The following is a 24,287-nucleotide window of genomic DNA, read 5'->3' as shown; positions in this document are numbered from 1 at the left end:
TTCTGTAGTCATGCCACCTGTTTGTCCCTGTATGAGAAGGTCCATTGTAAGCTGGGGAAGTCTCCCAATGTTGGGTAAACACAATGCATACACAGACTTAGAAAATGTACATAATTTGCTTAGGCTAATTACCGCCCTAACACTGAAACATGTTCTGCCCTTAATGGGAAGACTCAGTGCTCCTGCCCAGAGTCAAAAGGGCAGCCCCAGCAAACCCAGGGAAAAAATTGGGAACCTGAGCCGTATTGAGATAGAAGTATCCCAGCAACTAGGTGAGGGATACTGTAAGAGTTATCCAGCATCCTCCTTAGCTTTATATAGATTTCCTACCTTCTAAGTGAAAGCTTAGCTATAAAAGGAAGTAAGCCAAACATATACCATATTGGTTTCACATAACATATCCCTTGTCAGATCCAACTTTGAATCTGAGGGAGAGTATCAATTCTTCCAAGCCTATGCCTCCAGATTAATTGCTCTGAATAGAGCTGAACGACCCTGTGGGTGAGACCAGCAGGATCTCTGATATAATCCATCAAATTGGCCTGCACATGAGATGAAGTGGCCCATGAGCCCTCCCTCCTCGACATCAAGGTGGGCATGTCGGGGTTGGTGGGGAGACACTTGTCACACAGGGGATAAGTGTCTATGCACCCATGAGGGTGACTGGATTCCAGAGTGAGCAACCCAAGAAGGGGGCAAAGATGGCTCTGCTGACACGGGGGAGAGGAAACGGAACCTGACTGAGAAGCCTTCCCCACATGTTGGACAATGTTTCAGTCCAAGACTGACACCTGCTTACCCCACCAGTGACAGCGATGCATGACGTCGAGGGAAGCGGGAGAGGCTGTAACGCCAAACCTCTTTGCCGAGTCCAAACGGATGCCTCAGCAGCGATAGCAACAGTCGGCATGGAGGCGAACTCGAACCTGCTCGCCTTGGCACTGAGGAGGCATCAGTGCGTGACGTCGATGACACGCTCGTCTCCGCATCGAGGAAGAATCGGTGTACGACGTCAACGAGAGCCAGGTGGCTGTCGTGTTGGTGTGTCAGAGGTGACCCAATGTTGTTTTCTGTTGCTCTAGAAGGTCGGACCAGAACCAACGGGTTGAAATTAAATCAAAAGAGTTTCCGTCTAGACATTAGGAATAATTTTCTAACAGTTAGAGCAGTTCCTCAGTGGAACAGGCTTCCTTGGGAGGTGGTAAGCTCTCCTTCCCTGGAGGTTTTTAAGAAGAGGCTAGATGGTCATCAGGAAAAGCAGGAAAAGAGGAAGACCCAACAAGAGATGGATTGACTCAATAAAGGAAGCCACAGACTTCAATTTGCAGGATCTGAGCAAGGCTGTCAAAGATAGGACATTTTGGAGGACTTTCATTCATAGGGTCGCCATGAGTCGGAAGCGACTTGACGGCACTTAACACACACACACAGATGGTCATCTGTCAGCAATGCTGATTCTATAACCTTAGGCAGATCATGAGAGGGAGGGCACCTTGGCCATCTTCTGGGCATGAGGTATGGGTCACTGGGGGTGTGGGGGGGAGATAGTTCAGAATTTCCTGCATTGTGCAGGGGGTTGGACTAGATGACCCTGGTGGTCCCTTCCAACTCTCTGATTTTATGATTCTATGAGAGGTTTTTCACCCGGAGAAGGAGTAGACATTCCCACCTCCTTGGAATTGTTCATCCTCGAGATCTCCTCTCTGCACGTCATGGGGGACTGAACCCCTAGTGCCATAGACTAGAAAGCTTTCCACAGAGCCTGTTGACTTCGAGGTGTCATCCATGCACATAATGGGGGACGGAGCCCCTAGTGCAACTGTAAAACAGCTTTTCTCTGAGCCTGCTGACTTTGAGGTCTCATCCATGCATGTCATGGGGACATAGCCCCTAGTGCAAAAGAAGGCTTTCTTGCAGCCTGATGACTTCAAGGTGTCATCAACGCACATCATGGGGGACGGAGCCCTTAGTGCCACAGCATATCTAGTCTTTATCGCAGCCTTTCGGCTTTGAGACCTCTTCCACGCATGTCATGGGGAAACCTAAGCCCCTAGTGCATTAGTAAAACCGGATTTCCTCATAGACATTCGAACTGGAGATCACAAGCCACGGCGCCAAGGTGACATCAGAGTAGGCTAAACAGCTGTTTGTCTTTTTGATGGGGTTCTCCGAAGTAAACACCAACTCCTTATGAAGCAGCACCGACGGCTGTTAGCGAGTTTACACACAACATAGCCTGAATGACTTCTAAAGAGGATGACAGCATGAAACAAGTAACTGAAACAGAACAGACCATTAATTTGTGGCATACTCATTCTGCATTTGGCAGCATTGTTAAATAAAGCCATATTGGCAAAACGGGAATCAAATGCTGAGAGAAAACTTTTCTGAGGTAAAAAAAAAAAAGACACTAATCTCTCAAACAGAACCATTATTATTTTGTGCCATACTCAATGTACATTTGGCACATTTGTTAAATAAAGCTATATTGGCAAAAAACAAATCAAATCCTGGAGAGGACTTTTCTAAAATAAAAGACACAAATCTCTTAAACAGAAGAACAATGATTATTTTGTGTCATACTCATTCTATATTTGGCACATTTAATAAATAAAGCCATATTGGCAAAAAATAAATAAAATCCTGAAGAGAAAAACTTCTGAAGTAAAAAAAAAAGAAAAAAAGGCACAAATCTCTCAAACAGAACAACAGTCATTATTTTGTGCCACAGTATTTCTACATTTGGCACATTCGTTAAATAAAACCATATTGGCACAAAAGAAATAAAATCCTGGAAACTTTTGTGAGGTAACAGAAAAGACACTCTGAAACAAAGCTAGTCCTCCCTCCACAGCGGCGAAGAGAGAACTGAGGGAGGAGCACCCCTCCCCCTCCATCACATGACCGTTGGGTGGGAAGCCAGCTAGCTCTTGGCCTGGGATGGAGGGGAGGGGGAGCGCTCCAGGAGCTCTGAAGCTTCTCAAAGCTTTCTAGTCAGTTCTTTGCGGCTGGCCTGTGCAAGCACAGTACCCATGTGGGACTGCAAAGAAGCCACAAAGATGAACTTGTCAGATCTCGGACGCTAAGCAGGGTCAACTCTGTATAGTCCTTGGATGGGAGACCACCAAGGAAGTCCAAGGTGGGTATGGAGAGGCAGGTAATGGTAACCACCTCTGAATGTATCTTGCCTTGAAAACCCTAGGGGGGTCACCGTAAGTAGGCTGAGACTTGACGGCAATTTCCACTACCAAAACTATTTTTATCTCATGTAAAGGAACGGAATTAAGACCATCCAGTGACCTTGTTTGGCTGTCTGATGCTGGCATGGGAGCAACAGCTTGGTATGAAACAAACGTCCCCAGGAATTGGGCGAACATTATTAGATCTTCCCAAGTCCACTCCTCCACATGAACGGCGGACGCTAATCTGGTAAACTGGATGTTTCCCCACTCCTACACACGAAGCCAGCTGGATGACCTTGGGCAAGTTACAGCTCTGTTAGAGCTCTCTTAGCCCCACCTACCTCACAGGGTGTCTGTTGTGGGGAGGAGAAGGGAAGGTGATTGTAAACCGGTTTGAGTCTCTCTTAAGTGGTAGAGAAAGTCAGCATATAAAAACCAACTCTTTTTCTTTAGTATCGATTGCAGCGAGTCTAGGATCTTTTGTTGCCTTTCCTGTAAAAAGAGAACATTGTCTACTTGTCCGCAGTCACCAAACCCCTTCAAAAACACCCTATGTCCAGAGACCAGGGTGATGGAAAGGGCTCAGGATGACATGCATTTTCCTAGCAGAATACAGCCCTACCTCTGGGTCATCAAAGAGCGACACACATTTGCCAGTTCTTTGCTTTCAGCTGAGAACCAGAAGAGAAAGTTCTCTGTGACATTTGTATCAGCCAGCCTAACTGGAATACATAATGTCTGTTTGAGAGATAGCTGCCAATTCTAATCCATCACACTGTTTCATTTAAGCAATATTATGCTTCTGTTATTGTGATTGTCTATCAACATTAGCTTTCAAGCATGCAGTCAGTATAAGTTAAATTAAAAAAAAAAAACCAAGTACTTAGGGCTTACTTTCCACCCCTAAGCATTTGAGATTTTTTGACAATGATGCGTTAACTATATCTCAAAATGACCAGCAACATGAGCTACATCTTGCTAAGGATTTGTTTTTCTATATTTTCTCCAGCACAAAACCTGTTGGTTTTTAACAGTCTGATCAGAGATCTGTTACCTGTACCTTCTGTAAATGTTCCCAATAAATGCAACCCCCTCCCCAAGAATTCACAAACTGAAATGATTAAAGCCAATGAGTACCTGCTCAGAATACTGATTCTATTTAAAAGTCAGTTAATCTGAACTATATTAACTGGATTGGGGGCATGGGGGAGTGATGTAATAACCTTTAGGGGAAAAAGGTAAGAGACTTCTTCCAAAAGGGAGACTTCCAAGCGTACATTATTTTCTGAACCTACAAGCATAACAGAACAATGTGATTCATTGGTTTATAATACGGGCTGGCAAAGAGGTAATGGTGGTCCCCTATTGTGCCCTTTTGTTTCCTAGAAGAAACTGCCCCTGCTTTAACTGCAGTACCAGAACCAAGGACTACTTAAATTCAAGAGGTGAAAGTCACTTAAAACTAGTTTCAGATCCTGATTTAACAATAACCCTTGTTAACTTTAAACCACAGTTCTAAAGAACTGTTTAACCATGGATAAGCAAGGAGAGAAGAGGTATGAGGTTGTGGGGAGGAAGCACGCATAACTTCCTGGGAGCTGGACCCCCATTTCTTAACTGTGGTAAAACAAGGAACCAGCCCTCCACCTGCACTGGTTTTATAATAGCCCAAGAGTAGAAACTGACCCAGAAAGTTAGAACACAATCCCCATTTCTTTGGCTCTAATGAAACATTTAATATTTGGCATTCCACAAAGAACAACCTGGTCCAAGCCCCCTCAATTTTAATGGGAGAATATTAAGCACACGCCATTGAAATCAACGGGAATTAGACAGTGGGCATCTGCCAACCACAGCAAATTTCAATGGCAGAGTTAAAAGCATGCACTGTTCTCTCCAATAAAAATCAAGGAGATTCAAAGAAGGACTGGGATTAAATTTTTTTCCAACAATTATCTATTTTGTCCTCAAGAATGCGTGCAGTGAAGCTGCTAAAATAGCCACGAAAACATTTCTAACAAATTCATGTTCAGTTAAAAGCAGAGGAACTATAAAATAAACTATTTTCTACTGTATGCACTGAATAAGGTCTGATTTAAATGTGTTGGTTGTGATGTAAAAGTGCACACTTCGCAGTTGCAGCATGTCTCTTTCAAATGGACCTACTATGTATGCCCCCCCATCATGCTTAATCACGCCTTACAACACAGGAAGTGAAGCCATTAACCTAATTATGTCCCTGTTTGTCCTCGTGAAAGCATTTGCTGAAGAGAATGCCGTATCAAGGGAAAAAAGTGACAAAGTTTTTTTCCACTGCAAAGTGAAACCAAACAATTTATTTGTGTTAAATGAATTGAAAGAATGTATTTCAGAATATATTTCTTTGTACAATGTACCGGCTTATGCTGCTAAATATGTATTTGCTATCTTCACTTAACTTACTCTGTAATCTGTTATTTTTCCACCAAGCAATACAAAATTTTAGGCTGTTATACCAATATGCAGCTACAAATGTGTACTTTCAATAATATTTTCTTCTGATTCTTCATACAATATTTGTTCAGATTTTCAGAGTGGAGGGGTGGGAGTGTCACACAATATATTTTAAACATGAGGGGGAATCAGCCTGTTTTTTGTTTTTAATGCAAATTGCTTTTTATGGCAGAAATCAGAGAACACACTTTAATCAGCCACAAGGATCTTGTTGGCAGCACACACTTCACAGAAGATCATTGTGATGAAAAACAACATTACAGACAGTTTTACAGATCAACGTGAAAGAGAAATGAAACAATCAACTCTTAAGGTTCATGGATTGATACATTCTATATACTTCGACAAGTCAGGCTTTCCACATTGTACTTCAGACTGTACCACACACTGGAGAAAAAGGTATTTAAAGTTTAATGATGAATCTGAAAATTAAAGGATGCAATTAAGAAAAAGTGAACTTGGGCATCGAGCTGTCCAACTTCCACTTTTGCACTAAAAAGCTGTACTTTTGCCATTACTGAAATGTAGTGCTAATATATTGAATATGCTCGAAACATACTGTCCTGTCTTGGGAGTTCATAATATATAGCCCATGCCTGTAAATTCATATGCAAACTGTCATCAAAAAATATAAAAAGCTGTCCCTTTTATCTTACAAACCTAGAAGCCTGGGAGGGAAAAAAATAAAGCTTTGGGAGCTCAGCAAAACAAAATGCTGTAATATCAAACAGAGTAGCGAACGTTCCAGCCAGAGAATGGGCACACACACGCAAGTTCAAGTAAAACACTGATGGAATTTTTTTTTAATTAGTGTTGTAGATCCACAACACTGGCTGCATGGTAGGACTGCTTCAAATACGACATGCTTCTTGCACAGAAGACACTTCTGTGTAAAACTAAGCACGGCATCTCCCATGTAAGCTGCCACGTTTTATCATCTACGTGTAAGCTTCATGCTATCACCTACACCAAAGCGGTTTCCATGTAGGAAACATGCTACTATTTGAAGGAGCCTGTGGACAAAAAAGAAAAAAAAGGGAAAAAAAAAACCCATGTATAACACAATTAAACAGTGAAGCCTCAATTAACTTCAGTGCAAATAAGTCAAATCCAAATATGCTGTTGTAAGCCTTTGGCTTGTAGTAAACTGCTCGGTGTCATGAGTCCAACTCTGAAGACAGATTTGCTGAGCGCGTGCACTAAGGCTGAGATGAAGGATGCATCGAGTGTGGAAAAGAGGCCGACTGGACTGGTGGCTGCACGGGAGGTGGCGGAGGGGGCGGAGCAGGCTGCAGCGGGGTCTGCGTATTCGGAGAAGGAGGAGGAGTGGGGCGTTTGAATTTGTCAGGGCTGTTGCTTCTTCGTGGTGAAGGCCTCTGTGGAGCCAAATACAAAAAAGCAGGGATTGAATCTGCTGGTTCTTAAACAGCAAGGTAGAGGTTTTCCCAACATGTCCCCTCGTCAGGCAAATAAAACATCAGCTTCAGTACAAATTAAACCTGGATAACAAAATGCAAAACAGATATAGTTTATGGGCCCAATTTTTGAAATCTCTTTCAAGGGACCCACACCAGATCTTCCCAAGCTTTCAATACCTTCACGATAAGGGGCCTTTGTCCACTTTGAGCTATAATGCAAAGTTGCCGTTCTTTGATATATCCCATGCTATTCAAATTGAGCAAAGTGGACACACACAACTGAAGCAGAACAGGCAGAAAAGCTGAAATGAATGTGCCTATTTTCAAGGAGAAAGTATGCTTTGGAGTAATTCCTGGAGTGCACATAATGACCCAATTGTGGCACATCGTAACAGACAACCGATAAATGGATGGCCCTATAACTTCGTGTATTTTATGAAAACCATTAATGGAAATAAAGATTCATAGGATTTTACCAATTAATGTAAAAAAAAAACCAAACTCACAACATAATGAAGGACACCCGTGCAACCTTTTGGGGTCCAATAGCAAAAAAAGAAAAAGACAAAAGGGCCAGCTCTGAACTTTCCTGGTCCTTCATGCAGGACAAGTCTATCAGTGGCTATTAGCTAAGGTGACTAAAGGGAACATCCATATTTAGGGGCAGTAAACCTGAATACCAGTGCCAGAAGGCACTGTTTCTATGCCCAATTTCTGGACCTTCAAAGGAGCTGGCTGGCCACGGCATGAGACAGGATGCTGGACTAGATGGACTACTGGTCTGGTCCAGCAGGGCTCTTCTTATCTTCAAGCCCTAATACTGGTTACCTGCCAGAATGGTTTTATTACAGGCATAATGAAATGAAATAATGGAGGTTGACAACCCTTACATGGAAGTTTTGTTTCTAACCAGTGAAGACAGAAAATGTGTAAGCAGCTAGGTATGAATCATAGTATTGTACGGTGTCTAACCAAACTTTCTGTCAGATCATGACAACTGGGGATCAAACTGCTGCCTTGTTTCCCAGAATGAGTGGGTGTGGAGCCTTGGAGTATTTAAACTGTGTCACAACTCCAGCACTCAACTGACTGGTCTGTGACTGTCCCCTACTCTTCCCCCTGCTCCCCTTCCTGTTACTTTCCCTGCAGCTTCTGGTGGCAGAGCGTGAACACATGGCGATGAGAAGGTAACAGATGCAATTCCAGCACCAGCAACTACCAGGAACAGAAAGTGGCCGACCTGTGAGTGCAAAAGGTGTATATGCCCTGTCCCAAGGTGTGACCAATCCACTCCCTAATCTGAGTATTTGTTATCTATTCAATTAAATTATGATGCCTTTCCCACAGGTGATGGAGGCTTAAGGTGGCAAAGAAAGGCGTGAGCAGCAGGCAAGAAGAGAATTAAAACCATAAGCAATCCAGAAACACAAACCATTCTAACCGTCTTGCTCCACCCAGCAAAGCAAACTATTTATCGGAATCTGTCAAGTCTTGGCTGTAGAATAAAACTTTAGCGACAGAATTAGAAAAAAGGGAGAAGCATGGGATGAACAGGACTCTGATTTGAAGACATATGCAAAGAAGACAGAACTCTCACGTTTTACAGAAACCGGTTTTGTGATGGATTAGTCTGAAATACTCACTGTAATACCATGGGATGGTCCCATATGCTGCACATGAAGGCCTGGGTTGTTATAATAAGACACACCGGCTCTGGTAAGTGAAGTTGGGGGAGTAAAACCAACTGTGTGACTTGCATATGAGAGACCTAAATCAATGCAATTGACAGGTTAAAAACATATTCATGTATCCAAACATCCACCTAGTGCATTAGAAATGAGCGAGCAACAGTTACTACCTTCTAAAATGTTTTTTACACTAGACCAATAAGCTGTGTTTGAAAATCCAATTCACTTTTGATCTGTTCTTTGCCAGCCACTGACTTGAGTAAGCCCAAACTTATTCAAACTAGACAACAAGTAAATAAGCAAGGCATTAAACACTTGCACAGTTACGTAATAATGTTTTCCTGTAATTAGTAAGGACATATTTTTCTTCTTTAATACTCAGAAGAGGCTGTTAAAAGAACTGGCTGAAGTGATTTCAGAACCACTGGCAATAATCTTTGAGAATTCATGGAGAACAGGAGAAGTTCCAGCAGACTGGAGAAGGGCTAATGTGGTCCCCATCTTTAAAAGGGGGGGGGGGAGAAGAGATTCCAAACAATTATTGCCCAGTCAGCCTGACATCAATACCAGATAAAATACTAGAGCAGATAATTAAACAGATGGTCTGTAAGCCCTTAGAAAAAAATGCCATGCTCACTGACAGTCAACATGGGTTTCTCAAAAACAGGTCATGTCAAACTAATCTCATATCTTTTTTTGAAAGAGTGACAAGTATGGTAGATGAAGGGAATTCTGTAGAAGTAGTGTACCTTTATTTCAGTAAAGCCTTTGATAAAGTCCCCCATGATCTTCTTGAAACAAAGCTAGTAAAATGTGGGCTGGACACTGCTACTATTAGGTGGATTGGTAATTGGTTGACCAACTGAACCCCAAGGGTGCTCATTAATGGCACAACTTCCTCCTGGAGAGGAGTGACCAGTGGGGTACCACAGGGGTCTGTCCTGGGACCGGTACTATTTAATATTTTTATAAATGACTTGGATGATGGAATAGAGAGCATGCTAATCAAATTTGCAGATGACACCAAGTTAGGAGGGGTAGTTAAAACCCCGGAGGGTAGGGTCAGAGTTCAGAATGGCCTCAATAGACTGGAGAGTTGGGCCATAAGCAATAAAATGGATTTCAATAGGGAGAAGTGTAAAGTACTTCACCTAGGCAAAAACAACATAAGGCACAGGTACAGGATGGGAGATAGTTGGCTTGAAAACAGTACACGTGAAAGAGATCTGGGAGTCTTAGTTGACCACAAACTGAACATGAGTCAACAGTGTGATATGGCAGCTAAGAAGGCCAATGCAATTCTGGGCTGCATCAATAGGAGTATTGCGTCTAGATCAAGGGAAGTAATACTACCACTGTATTCTGCATTGGTCAGACCTCACTTGGGAAAGATTTGATGTGAAAGTTGTAATAGATGGGAACAGATTTGAGTTCTCATGACCACTCAGCTTTGAAAGAGTATATAAGGGGTTAAAAATTGTTCAGAAGTTGGAAGTTCTTTAGCAGACTATGCTGCTCTGCTGTCTGTCTAAATAATTCTTCCAGCATGGCCCATACAGAGGTATGTGAACTTCGTGTTTTTCCTGTAATTTTTTCTGAACAGATCTGCTTATAATCTGTTTATATTCTGTAATATTTTGTTAGATTTTTCATACAATGTAACTTTCATATATTCAATATGTGATGTGTTTTTTTACTTTAGTTAACTAGAAGCTAACAATAAAATAATTGTTTTACAATTCAAGGTTTGTATCATTACTTGGGGTAACTGGTTAAGTAAGATAATGTACTTTTTAGTGAAATACACAGAAACCTAGTTACCTATCACAGTAAATGACCACTTCAAGGGAAACAAACAAACAAACAAAAAAACACACCCAAATAATTAAGCAAAAAGCCAACTAACACATACACAACTGATCAAGTTGGGGAGAACAAGAAGGTGCGAATCCAATACTTAATAGTCTGTAAACTGGGTGACAAGTGAATAGCTGAGGATTTAGAGGTCTCCTGTCAAGAGGCCACTACAGAAAAGGTCCTATCTATAACTCCCCACCTTGCCTCTAATGGTGGGGTCAGAAAGATGACTGTGGCAGCCTGCCATGCCCCAAACATGCATCCCACACCCTTACTTGGTACACAAGAGGGCAGAAGGATCCAAGAGGGGAGAAGGTTTGTTCTTTCCAGACCTAGCTCTTTTTTTTTTTAGGTTCTTCCACAGCATACCATGAAGCCAAGGAGCAAGATGAACCCTGCAGGCCAACTGGCTTGCCGCCAGGTGCCGACATACACGTTATCAGTCACACCTGAGGGGGATGACTGTCAAGCAGGGCCATAAGGAGGTCTGTCCAGAGTTTGCCTGGCTGTATGACCTCTTGCAACAAAACAAAACTCTGTAGCCAGCCAGCTGCCAATCTTCATCATGCATGTGTAGGAGTTGAATATGCCCCCCACTGGGGGCCTACACTCTCATAGTGCACATAAAGACATCACAGTGCAATACAAAATTTGATCATAATCTAGTAAATCACTTACCAGGTGATATAGGTCTGCTAGAACTTGGTGAAGGTGTGTAAGGGATTGGACTGGACACAGTGCGAGGTCTTAATCCTTGTGCAGACATCTCGTTAAAGTATCTGATTAAAAAGATAAAATAATTGTTTGTTATTTTCAAACCCAGCCCCTTCCACAGCACACCACAGACCAAACTATAATAAGCTAGTAGTTCAGCAGCATCACACAGTCAGGAGGCATTGTAAAGTTTAACTGATTAAGCAGCTAGATACAATACACTGAACACCCTGCTGAGTAGGTGGGGCTGAGAGAGTTCTGACAGAACTGTGACTGGCCCAAGTTCACCCAGCAGGCTTCATGTGGAGGAGTGGGGAATTGAACCCGGTTCTCCAGATTAGAATCCGCTGCTCTTAACTACTACACCATGCTGGCTCTCAATGTTTCGCTGTACTGTTCTCAAAACTAGCAATGCTGCTTATTGCCTGTACATGGTTGGTTCTATACATCATATTGTCCTTGCTGCCTTGTTCTTAGTTATACTCTGCCTTGAGTCTCAGTGAGAAAGGCAAATTATGAATGAAGTAAACACACAAACATGTGCACGCATTATAGAAAAAACAATGACCTTCAGAGGTACTATTCACATACACAAATATGCAGTTGAATTGTGTGACTAAATAGTGTTTGATGAAATCATCTAAGATTTCGATGGCGGCCCTAAGAGCTACGTGATCCTTGCATGCTCTTGTCCTCAGTTTGCACTCTAGCTTAATACACAAATCAACTTGTTAACCATTAGGCTGTCAGGAGACCCACCCCGAATTACACGTGCAGGTATTACTCGAAAGCAGCAAGTGCATTAAGGAGTGGGGCAATCTTTGGAAGCATGAATGTTTGTTCTGATCTGATACTTCCATAAACATGGTATCGTAAGAGAGATCACAATACATTATAACAAAAAGAAGGCTAGCAAAGGCATATAGAAGTTCCAGTTCAAATGTGCCCCACCCAAAGCGGGTACAATTTATCTTGTGGCTGAAAGCTGTTTTGCTGCATTCCCCTTCTCCTCCAGTCCACCTTGTAAGCTGTGGGATTGCTCAGCATTAATTGTGTCAGGACAGGAAGTCAGCTGTACATCACACTGGAGAGGAGAAGAAATCTATACTTTTTTTGTGACCGCTCTACATTTTTATGATGCATGGTTCTTCCTTAAGATTTAGAAGCCATTTTTTGGAACATGTATTTAGTTTCTTTTGATGCCTTACAAAGCCCATGCTGTACCACTGCATTTACCAGCAACACATACCTCTCATCATCCATTTCCAAACTTGATTCACTTTCTGACAGCTGTCTGCACAAGGCTTCTCTTCTCTCCATCTCTCTCTGCAGTTTTCTTTGGAGCCTCAAATTTTCTTCTCTCATGTGACGTTCTTCCTCTAAATATTGTGCCATCTTCTCTGAGTCTAAAATGTCAAGATTTTTTTTTCTTTAGCAGCTCTTATTAAGTAAACCCAATTTCATGTTTCAGATGCATTGGAAACACTGGTACATTTTTAGAATTCAGAGCTTGTCTTTACCGAGTGGTAACAACATAAGCAGCATAACAGGTACCCTACTTTCAGGGGTCAGCAACCTTTTGATTTAAATTGCCGAACAATGTCAAAATTTAGAGCATGCAATCAACAGAGATAGCATAAGAAAGCCCATTTGCATAACTGAAATGATACTCTTTAACTTTACTGATAATTGACATATTCATTAATAATCCATAAACGTTTCTGCAGCCCATACACTGGTTTGTTGCGAGTCCTTCGTTAGCAAGTAGCACACACAAGATCTCACAATAAGTAATAAATATACACCGGAGTACAGGCTGTTTTAGTGCAGTGGCATAAATCTGTGCAGGGTTTGCAATTGGATTACTGGATTACTGTTCACTGCTATAATCTCCCTTTCTGTAAAGCATCTCTAAGAAGTCCTTTCGCCCAATAAAATGTTTTGCCGGCCATTTCCTTAACATGCAGATTATTCTAGCACCCCACCTACCCTGCCATTAGACTTTAGTTTAAAGATTTCATTTTCTTTCATTTGCTTTTTAAAAGAGCCATATTTGATTCTACTGGACCACATTTGGCTTTTCAGCCATACGTTGCGGACAGCTGTCCTACTTGGGCTATATGAGAGAAACCAACAGCAGATCAAAATACAGGAGGTGTGATCAGTTCCTAGAACAGACACAAGCAAAAGCAGACTAAAAAGAAAATGGCAGAACAGAAGGAAATGAAACAAAACAGAAGTAATACCAATATCCTGGGCTAAGTGTTATGGCGCAGTGATAAGCTGAGCTCATGAGACACAAATACAAAATTTCTTCCAAGACTTCACAACTGTTTTTAGCAAAGCAGAGAGTCATTTTTCAATTAGCATGCCTCCTCAGTGGGTGAGTGGCTTCAGAGCAAACTGCTAAAGAAATCTCTGGCTGAGTGTACAGTTATCTCTGACACAGATGTATTGTTTTGCTGGATCAGGAACTAACCCGTGTTGAAATGCAGCCAAGGTTCTTTTTTATTCATCTATTGATAAAACAGATGCAACACATAGAAAAGATAAACTCACGGTTGCACAGCAGAGATAAGAACTAAATTTACGACAACTTCAAGGTATAGGGAAGAGGGAGAGATGCAACTGTGAAGGAAATCACAGTCCTTCCACAACTATTGCCAACATCTGAAGCCATGAAGTTGCCTTATACTAAATAAGGTACTGTTGGCCCGTTACTCTGGCTGCCAGCGTCTCAGGCTGAGGTCTTTCATACAACCAGTGGGGTACCACAGGGGTCTGTCCTGGGAACGGTACTATTTAATATTTTTATAAATGACTTGGATGATGGAATAGAGAGCATGCTAATCAAATTTGCAGATGACACCAAGTTAGGAGGGGTAGTTAATACCCCGGAGGGTAGGGTCAGAGTTCAGAATGGCCTCAATAGACTGGAGAGCTGGGCCATAAGTAGTAAAATGGATTTCAATAGGGAGAAGTGTAAAGTACTTCACCTAGGCAAAAACAACATAAGGCACAGGTACAGGATGGGAGATAGTTGGCTTGACAGCAGTACATGTGTAAGAGATCTGGGAGTCTTAGTGGACCACAAACTGAACATGAATCAACGTGATATGGCGGCTAAGAAGGCCAATGCAATTCTGGGCTGCATCAATAGGAGTATTGTGTCTAGATCAAGGGAAGTAATACTACCACTGTATTCTGCATTGGTCAGACCTCACTTGGAATACTGTGTCCAGTTTTGGGCTCCACAATTTAAGAAGGATGTTGACAAGTTGGAGCGTGTCCAGAGGAGAGCGACCAGAATGATCAAAGGTCTGGAATCCATGCCCTATGGTGCTTTGATTGTGGGATCCTGCATGGCGGGCGGAGGGTTGGGGTCACTGGGGGTAGTTGTTAATTTCCTGCATTGTGCAGGGGGTTGGACTAGATGACCCTGGTGGTCCCTTCCAACTCTATGATTTTATAACCTACTACCAGGAGGGGCCAGGGATTGAACTCGAGACCTTCTGCGTGCAAAGCAGATGCTCTACCACTGAGCCACAGCCCTTCCCCAAGAAGGAACAGGGAGAGGCTGTTGGGGGGTGATATCCTCAAGGGGATACAATTATTCCCAAGGAACCAAGATCTATCCTGACAACTCATTAGTTCTGCATAGTGATTATTATTGTTACAGTGGCCTGAATCAAAACTGTATCTTCTGGTGGCAGCAGACAGAAAAAGAACGGGAGATGGAGGTAGAGAGAATTTTTCACCCATTTCCCCTCCCCTCCCATTGCAGACCTCCACTTCACCTCCCCCTCCTTGTCTCGGGGATCCCCTAGTCCCCAGATAGGCAGAGTAGCCTGCAGTGGGAGTTTGCTTCTGTAGGCAACCCTTTGCCTGTGCCAAGCCAATGAAATAGAGTATGTGTGTGTTGGGGGGAGGGGAATGTGACAATGACTCAAAGCCCTTTGCTTAAAAAAAGTGGGGGGGAGGAGAAAGAAAGAGAAACAGGTTAATCTGAGTTAGTAATGTTGCTATAGTTATTACGGGGTATAATATAATCATTCTGAGGCTGGGATGCAAACTGGCCAGGTCACTTTAAGCTTGGCAGAGTTGGACGCATCCCTGGAGCATTCCCACTTAGTTAGGAGGGAAATCAACTACAACTTGATTACAAGTAACCTGGGCCCAGCTTCTGGACCCCCCCCCCCGCCTGTGGGAAGTGGTTTACAGTAAGGCAGAACTGCCATGACAGCTCAAGACTCAGAAGGATTGCCCCTGGAACTATGGGTGGGGGGATCTTGTGGGAGGAAGGAGGGCAAATCATATACAATCCTATAAAATAGCTACCTTGTGAATATTTCCCAGCAGGTTTTCAGTTGACTTTACCCTAATAGATTAAAACAGTAGGATAGTCATTTACATAAATTCTCATGCTTAAGAAGAATTCGGCCACTCTAACAGAATACTGGGACGGTGTGGTGTAAGAATCAGATCACCTGAAAGTTTGGGTTTTTGAGGAGAGACCCCCTCCCCTTTGGACAACAATAAGGATTTTACTGTGAGGACAGAAATGAGGAGCTGGATCTTTGTTAATGCATAAAGAAGGTGAAGTGTTTCTGTCAGGCTTGTCGCCTGCCTTTCCTATAAGGAATTCGGGGCTGAGTACACGGGATTCACCCCCCATATATTTCCACAAGAGCCCTGTGTGACAGTGTGTGACTGACCTAAGATCATTTTGTGATCTTAATCACTGACAAACGAAGCCACTTCACCCCAAGTTCAACACTATCCATTGTCCACACCGTATCTGCCACACAAAGGAATCCTTCTCATATGACTTCCCTGGCAAAGGTTACTTCAGTAGCCCCAGATCCACACAGGAGGAGCCCATCCCCCTGCAACTCTCCCCACACCAGAAGAGGCCATATTTGCGTGGGAAGAAGCTCAGAGTAGGTTCTGACTGACAGCTCATATTGGAATAAATGTTGTCAGTCATTGAGGTGCAATTGGACTTCTGTGTTCTGTTTTGTGATGACAGACTAACATGGCTACCCGTTGGAATCCTCTCACATGGCTTCTGATGTTTTTTGCATTCTAGAAAGAAGCAGCCCCAAAGAGGCACCCAAAGTAGAATTCATTTCCCAAACTGAAATTGGGTAGAAAAGATTACATTGATCACTTTGGCAGTACAACAGACAGCTTCGAGGGCTTTCTTGCAGTTTGATCTCTTTTAGGTTGCTTATGGCCCCGTATGATATAATAAATCATTTGTGTTCACGGACAGATTTACTGTCCATTAGGTCATTCAAGGACAACAACAAACCACTTGAAAGACAAACTAGAGTAAAGCCAAAATCTGTCTTTGTGCTAATAAATCAGGCTCAGCACTTGTACATGTTCTCATTCACTGTACCCAGAGACCTTGTCCTTACTTTCAAGTACAGCAAGCGAAGGTAACACATTGGAAAAACTGGAGTATACCAAGGTTAATGCATCTCATCCACTTTAAGTGACAAAGAATATTAATTCCCCAATCTTGCATTCAAGGTCTCCACCTACTCTGCCTATAATCATATGCTCTACCATCTCCCCAAAACAAGGGCATTAATATCAAATAAAAATAGGCAGAAGTATTTTGGCAGGCCGGATAAATTAATAGAAATGAAACTAAAAACAGTCACATATGGGTGTGTCAAACAAAACGCAGGACATATTACAAGGTTTCTTCTCATCAGTAGATCAGAAGGTATCCATGAGAAGTTTATGCCTCCTACTCAGTCTGAAGGCAGGGCTTATGCCAGTTAGCTGCACTGTTCTCAGAGTCTGGCTGGAGGCAGACCCCCTAGTTCATGGCTTACAACAGCAGACAGGAAATACTGCGGGGGGGAAAACCATTTTGCTACTATTGTGAACATTATACTAGGCTGAGCTGAATGATGAACATAAGGGAAGCTACTTAGCTAGGAGATAAAAACCCCAAATGGGATTTTTGGCAGGGATCCCCTTCCATGTCCTTAACAACTGTGTGCTTTATCCATAGGGCAGAGGTCCAGATGGAGGGATTTTCTCATCCACAATGGCAGAGGGAAGGAGACCAGTGAGTAGAATGGGATGGCATTACTCTATTTTGAGGGCCTGGCCAGTCACTTTGCCTCAGTAGCAGGCCACCAAAGTGGAATTTCTTACTGTGGCCATAAGCGATGCCAAAGCAATTCCTGGGCACAATCGGAGGCAGCTGGGTTGGCAGGAGTAGCACTGCTGCTGGCACCCAGAACTGCTGAAACTTTGGTACGAATGAAAGCAGTGCTTCTTGCTGCTGGAACCGCCAGAGCAACACTGAAAGCAGCTGGTGTCTAAGGGGGCAGACTCCACCAGGGCCAGAAAACACCCGTGTGGCCATGACTAACTCTTCCTGACTAGCTGAGGCTGAGGGAGAAGACAGAGAAAGGCATGAGGATTTGGTATTAAAAAACATAGAGGCTTCGAAAGGGGTCTCCACAGAGGAAGCAGGCTGGGCATAAAGGGGAACGCACCGTAAGCCAGCCCTAGAAGTCTGTGCAATTCATTTCCATGAGTCCTGCCAGTGGAGTGAGGAGGAGACGTTGCCCTCTCGAGGACAGCCTCTTTCAGTAATAGAGAACTATCATGTTCTTAACGCTACCTACCCCCACAAGGGTATGGCCACACTCTACTGAAAGTAAAAGCAAAACAGGACATTATGTTCCTGTGTTTGCCAGTTTTCTATTGAAATCCAAGAGACTTTTCAAGCCTTAGGCCCACCCCCTGCCCTTTTCAACATACTAAATTTTTCTAGGAAAAGGAAAAAACATTCTGAAGTAAGCACGATGTATTTCCAATAATTTATCATTAACAGCATTAAGAGTCACTTTCCATTTGTTGAGGAAAAACTGTGCTCGTCAGTAATTACTGCCTTTCTTCCAGAAAACCTGAAGACCTGTTCCACAATCCGGCACCTCTCTCCCTGTTCTTGCCTTAAGTAAGTGATCTTCCATGTGAATTCAACATGTCAGAAATACAATAACATTTCAATTTATATTTTGTAAGTTTTTTACCCTTTCTTTCCTCCAAGCTTGATTACATCAAAGCCCATATAACTGAGTCGTACAAAAGTCACGTTCGCTGTGCAACCTGAAGTTCCAGATTCTGTTCCTAAATAGTACTGAGGTTTCATTTATTGGAAAGCCTACTATTACTACTACTGTTTGCCTACTAAAGCAACTAATCTGTATCTGCTTGTTCACGAAATGCATGTTTTACACAGACAACTTGACTTAAACCAATTATTTAAATCAATCTTTTTATCTTGCTGATCTTAAATTATTTAAATAGCTGACATGCAATCAATCCACCCTTCTGAATATTGACAGCTTACTTAATTTATAAAGTTCAATGATCAAGAACAAACAGGACTCCTATGGAAAAACAGGAATCACTCAGTTAGGGCATTTATTTCCACGTGCAGGAAGGAATAGCTGACAGGGAAGAAACCTGAGTCCCATTCATGATCTTATCAAAACATTTGTGTGTGTGCGTGAGGGGATACCCAGGGAAGACCACAAAAGATACACTGTCAGAAATGTAGTATTTAAAAAAAAAAATTCAAACAAGAGATTTCTTTAATGTTTGATATTCCTTGGAAGTCTGGCAGAGTGGCATCTTAAATGCTTTTTCAGGCTTCTGAACAGCAAATCCGGTATTACAGAGGGTAATGCAAACCTCAGATAGTTTCATTTCAGCAAAGTTGTATTACAATACCATGTCAATTTACTAAAAACTGTTTCATTTCTCCTCAAATGTGGCAATAGTCTTTAAAGCACCACCATAAAAAGATGGAATGACGTGGCGACGAGGGCAAGGTCGTAGTCCTTCTTGGATAGGAGGTAGTCCTCCGCTTCTCTCCTTTCGTCCGCCATCTTGCTCTCGGAGTGAAGTGGGGGGAGGAGGAAAAGGAACGGTCGAAGGTAGAGTGAGGGAAAAGTTGGGTAAAGAGACAAATGGAAGACAAGCGGGATTAAGCAGAGTGGGGGAGGATAGAGGAAATAAAGTCTGAAAAGGAGATGAATGAAAGACGTAGATCCCTATCTAAGTCGGAGCCACTCGGCGATACTGCTCTCCGTGATCTAGGCAGCACGGAAACTGGGCTATCTGGGCTTTCCCGCCCAGGAAGACAAGAAGTAAAGTTTTGGTCCTGCCTCCCTGGGCATGTGATGGTAAAACCCACAAGTCTGCAAGATGCCCTTTCTTCAGAACGAGAATATACGTTAGCAAGGCACGCAAGATCTCACAGGCAAGGCCAATTGGACTTACGTTGCAACTGTGCTGCTCTCAGTTGTTTCTTTAACCTCTCCACCTCATTCTTTAGAAACCTGATGTGCCGCATCATGTTCTCTGGGGAGTCTATCTCCATCGATATGTCCCTTGGTGAGGGAGGAGCAGACACTGGTTGGTCTAATTTCTCCTGCAAAATTCTAAATTAAAAATAACAAAAATGGAAACAAAAATCACATACAATCATATTCCACTTTAGTTCCGCATAACCCAACAAGGGAAAAAGCAGAATTATGTTTGTTTTTAAAAGGCTATATCTGAAGGGAGAGTAGTAGTCAAAGGCTATCTATTCATTTGCTCCAAAGCAACCGTCATATTAGGGCTACTCCAGCACAGCATCTTAAAGAAGAACAAACTCATGGTAGCACTTGTGGGTCTGAAGGCCACTTCCACAAGGAGGTCATCTCCATAATCAAGGTCATCTCCATAATCAGACTACACTTTGTATTCATTTGTGCTGTACATAGTGCTGGGACCAAGCGCCATCTGTTGCATTGCTGGACTTTCTGGCCTTGCTTTGTAAAAATACACAATATTTATTCTTTATAAGGTACCTTAAGTAAATCTAACTACCTATGAAAGCGATCACGCATGCTACAAATGCAGGCATTTTTAGCTTTTAACAGGCCAAAAGACTCTTCGCTGCATTTGTTTGCTTAAGTGCTTTCTTGCAAACCCAATCCTGTATTACAATCTTACTACTCTCCAAGAACACGAGCAAATAGAATTTCTGATTTCTTAAAACTTCCTCCTTCATTTCTGAACTACTGTTTGTACAAATCATACTTTCAAATATCCCTTTGCAACCATGAGGACTAGACTTTTTAAAAAAAACCTAGATTTATCAGGACCTAACAGGACACAGTACCTCATGCCTAGGATGATATAAAGATCACATCTAGACCTAAATGCATGACAGACCTCAGGGAAAACGACTGGGATGTACCACACTACAAAAGAATATAGGACTGGGATGTACCGCACTACTACACATGCAGAGGCTGCAGTCAGTTTGGCTGAGGATGTATGTGTGCCCCGGGAAGTCATCTTCCAACATGAGCGCATATGTATATAACTGAGACAGGAACAAGACTGCTTGCAGAAGTGAATCAGCAAATCAGTGGATTTCAAGAATTCCATACAGGTTACTTTTAACAGTGGGGGTACACGCTGACAGTCTAAAAACTTCTTTTCCCCTTTGGGTGGGTTCATGTGTCCGAGAGTCAAAATGCAGAGCAGTATTTGTGAGTGATAACTAACCATGCCGTGTGTGATGTAACAGAACAACACAGATAAGACTCTGAACCTTCTGAAGTCCATCCTACTGCAACCCTTCCAAGAAATGCTGTGTCACAGTAAGTCAATCTTACCACACACACAATGCAGATTACAGGCTCAGGAAGAAAAGAGACCTACATGAGAGAGGGGCTTGCTTATGATCATCCAGACAAGTCCATGGCAGAGGCAAGACTCAAACCAAGGATTTTCGGATTTGGAGTTGAGTGTGCCTTGGCCAATATGCTACATTAGCTCTGGTAGTGGGGATAATTTTATCACACTCCTGTATCTGATGAGAAGTTTGGGCAAGCGTGCGAGGGGCAACTTTCTCCTCACTGCTAAGTTACTGCCTGGTAAGTGGTCATCCTACATCTCCATGTGCTCTCAGATAACCATCCAAATGATTAATATGTTGAATAAGTTACTCAGTAGTCACCTGAACACATCTCCCCCCTCCCTATCCTCTCTCATCTTGTCACATTTAAAGAGAAAACAGTTTGATAAGTTAGCTTGATGTCATTTAGCTACATAAAGAGCATGCCAATATTTATTTATTTATTTATTTCCCACCCTCCCCAGCCAAGGCCAGGCCCAGGGCGGGGAACAACATTAAAACAACATAACAATAAAATACATTAAAACCGTAAAATCATCCCAAATTATTCTAAAATCATTAACACAAGGCTCCAAATAAAATGGCCATGAGACCAGAAAGATCACATCCACCCTGAAGCATTAATTTATCAGATTAACTACTACCACATCAAAGCATCTTTTTATTTTTTCCCACGGCTCTCACAGATGTCACTGCTTCAATGAAATTCATTGGTCACTAAGAAATGTCAATGAATGTCCAAAGCAGTTAAACATGATGATAATTTCAAGTTGTAAAATAAAGTTTTATATTATTGAAGCAAAGCCTGTCACAGGCCAAAAACTATGACACCCAGTCATTCAATGGTTACCGACAGGAGTAGACTGGGGACATTTATTTTTTACTTAGTTTATACTCTACGTTTCTCCCCAATAAGGACCCAAAGTGGCTTACATCCTCCTCCTCTCCTCCATTTTATCCTCACAACCAACCTCTGAGGTAGGCTAGGCTGAGAGTACATGACATTGTTCTTAATTTTTCTCCATTTTATGCTCACAACAACCTTATGAGGTAGGTTAGGCTTGAAAACGTGTGACTGGCCCCAGCGAGCTTCCATGGTAGAGTGGGGATCCAAATCTTGGTCTCCCAGATCCCAGTCGAACACTAACCACTACACCAGACTGGTTCTTGCCCTGGACCAAGACAAACTAAGTGGCTCCTGGCATACTACACAACAGAGCTACAAGGGCCACTCAAGTCAGAGCTATAGGGGCCAAGCATGGGCATTAGCTCACCTACTGCATCCTCCCCCAAACTGGCAGCGATCCAAGAGGCAACAATTGGTGAGCTGACACCAGGTGATATTGCTGATGCAGAGTCTGAGCCTGAGGTGATGGCAGTACTGCTGGGGCTTGGCTCCGCTTGCTCCTGGCCACCAGTAGCCCTCCAGGGCAGTGGCCCACTGGCAAATTTCCCTGCAAGTTAAATGACCAGTCCACCCTAATTTCAGACACATTTCGTATCCTATTTCCTACCCTAAGTACTAGTATTAATTAGGGGCTTTCCAAATATATTTCACCACAACCAAAAACATACTTCTTGTATAAAAAGACATGAAAAAAAACTGCTTTTAGAGTTTAAATATTTGATTTTAAATATTAAATAGCTTTCTTTAAGGAAGTTTTGTGAAACATGCAAGCAATACAAAACAAGGGGGGATTGAACACACACCGTTTTTCTGCTTCAAGTTTATCCATTCTCTTCCAGAGGCGATTCACTAATGCTTCTTGTTCTTGTTCTAGCGTATTTTCAAGGTCAATCTTCTCACGTCTTAGCTAAGGAAAAGAAATGGTTAATAAGAAAGAGAACTGCTTTGTCAAACATTTTAGTTGTATTGTTGCAAAAACATATTTAGGACCATTTTTACATATAAAAAAATTAAGTGGAATAAAGTATGGGACTGAGGTCCAAAAACCATATTTAGAGGGGTTTATGCTTCTGTTAAAAATCACTTCTGTTAAAAAACAAAACAAAAAGACAGCCTTCATCCACCCCCCTGAGGGTTGCTCTGATTTTCTTATCTCACCTGACTCTGAATCTGTAAAAATGCCAGAAATTAGAGCCCTTGTTACCTGCAACTGGGCCCATGAGAGAAGACTAGCTAGGGCCACAGGTCTTTTCCTCTCGACCAATCACTCTGGTAAAAAATATGCAATCAAATGACACTTTCAACCTGGGATGCAGGCCTGATTTTAATAGCAAAGTAACATGTATGTGTGAGGAGAGACAGTATTCCCCCCTTTCCTGTGCTTTGTATCAGCTGGAACTCCTTTCCCCCCCTTGACACAGGACATCAGTGGGGAGTAACGTGTGTGGGGAGTCAGCTCAGTGAGAGGGGCCACGGGGAAGTAACCTTGGGGTTACTGAGCCACATACCTCCTTAGCGCTTTAGTCCGGCCCCAACTCCCTGACTTTATACTTGATTTGGGCAGACACTAGATAAAATTAATGGACCAGCCACCATCAAAAGTAGTTAGGAACTAAAATTACACAGGATTTCATGGTTTGCTTAACTCAAGGCATCTGTCAGACAAGTGGAAGCAGCAAACAGATCATCCGCTATCAAGAAGCATGTACTCTTGCAGAGAACAACCTTGATTGATTCACATCTGAAGAGTAATCAAGCACAACGGCAGAAGAGACATACAGCAGCTCATTTCTAATGGCATCTCTGAAAAGGGCCACCATGAGAAGGAGATACAGTCACGTATCACATCCACTGAACCATCCACTCAGAGAAAAAATACCCAGGCAAAGCTCAAAAGTCTTCACAGTACTGAAAGTTAATGCTTATTTTACATTAAGGGAGAAAGAACGTCTCAATCACAATGAACAATAATTGCAGGAATAGAACAAAACTATCTTTGCCCTATATTTTTACTACCAAATGTAAAACTTCATCTAATGTGAAAGGAACTGTAGCATTAAACAGATGCAAAAATGAAGCAAGGTGATTCATAAAGGTGATCATGCTTTCCCAGATGACTGCACTACTAGTTCACACGAATCAAGAAGACAAAAAGATTCAATTCACATAACTGGCAGCAAAAACCTTACAACCTATTAATAGTTAATGAAAAACGTGTGCTTAACACAGCCAATGGGAAGAACTCAGAATTAATAGTCTGTAGGGCAATGAAAAGAATCAGCAACTAACTCTGAT

The 24,287-nt window shown here is 42.4% G+C and overlaps 1 protein-coding gene across 1 annotated transcript in view; it reads right to left on the bottom strand.

The window, feature by feature from the left end:
• Window positions 1–6,702: 6,702 nt before the first annotated feature.
• The window catches only part of CCDC6 (coiled-coil domain containing 6), an 80,017-nt gene continuing 62,432 nt past the window's right edge, over window positions 6,703–24,287 (bottom strand). The window contains exons 4-9 of the mRNA XM_056850049.1: window positions 22,796–22,899; window positions 19,672–19,832; window positions 12,602–12,758; window positions 11,317–11,417; window positions 8,737–8,861; window positions 6,703–7,051 (exon numbers count right to left, since the gene is read on the bottom strand). Of these exons, the coding sequence (XP_056706027.1) occupies window positions 6,875–7,051; window positions 8,737–8,861; window positions 11,317–11,417; window positions 12,602–12,758; window positions 19,672–19,832; window positions 22,796–22,899 (825 nt within the window). The 3' untranslated portion in view covers window positions 6,703–6,874. The remainder of the gene's footprint in view (window positions 7,052–8,736; window positions 8,862–11,316; window positions 11,418–12,601; window positions 12,759–19,671; window positions 19,833–22,795; window positions 22,900–24,287) is intronic.

The sequence above is a fragment of the Euleptes europaea genome, chromosome 5 (assembly GCF_029931775.1).
Source record: "Euleptes europaea isolate rEulEur1 chromosome 5, rEulEur1.hap1, whole genome shotgun sequence".
NCBI lineage: Eukaryota > Metazoa > Chordata > Lepidosauria > Squamata > Sphaerodactylidae > Euleptes > Euleptes europaea.
This window is presented reverse-complemented; position numbering and strand designations above follow the sequence as displayed.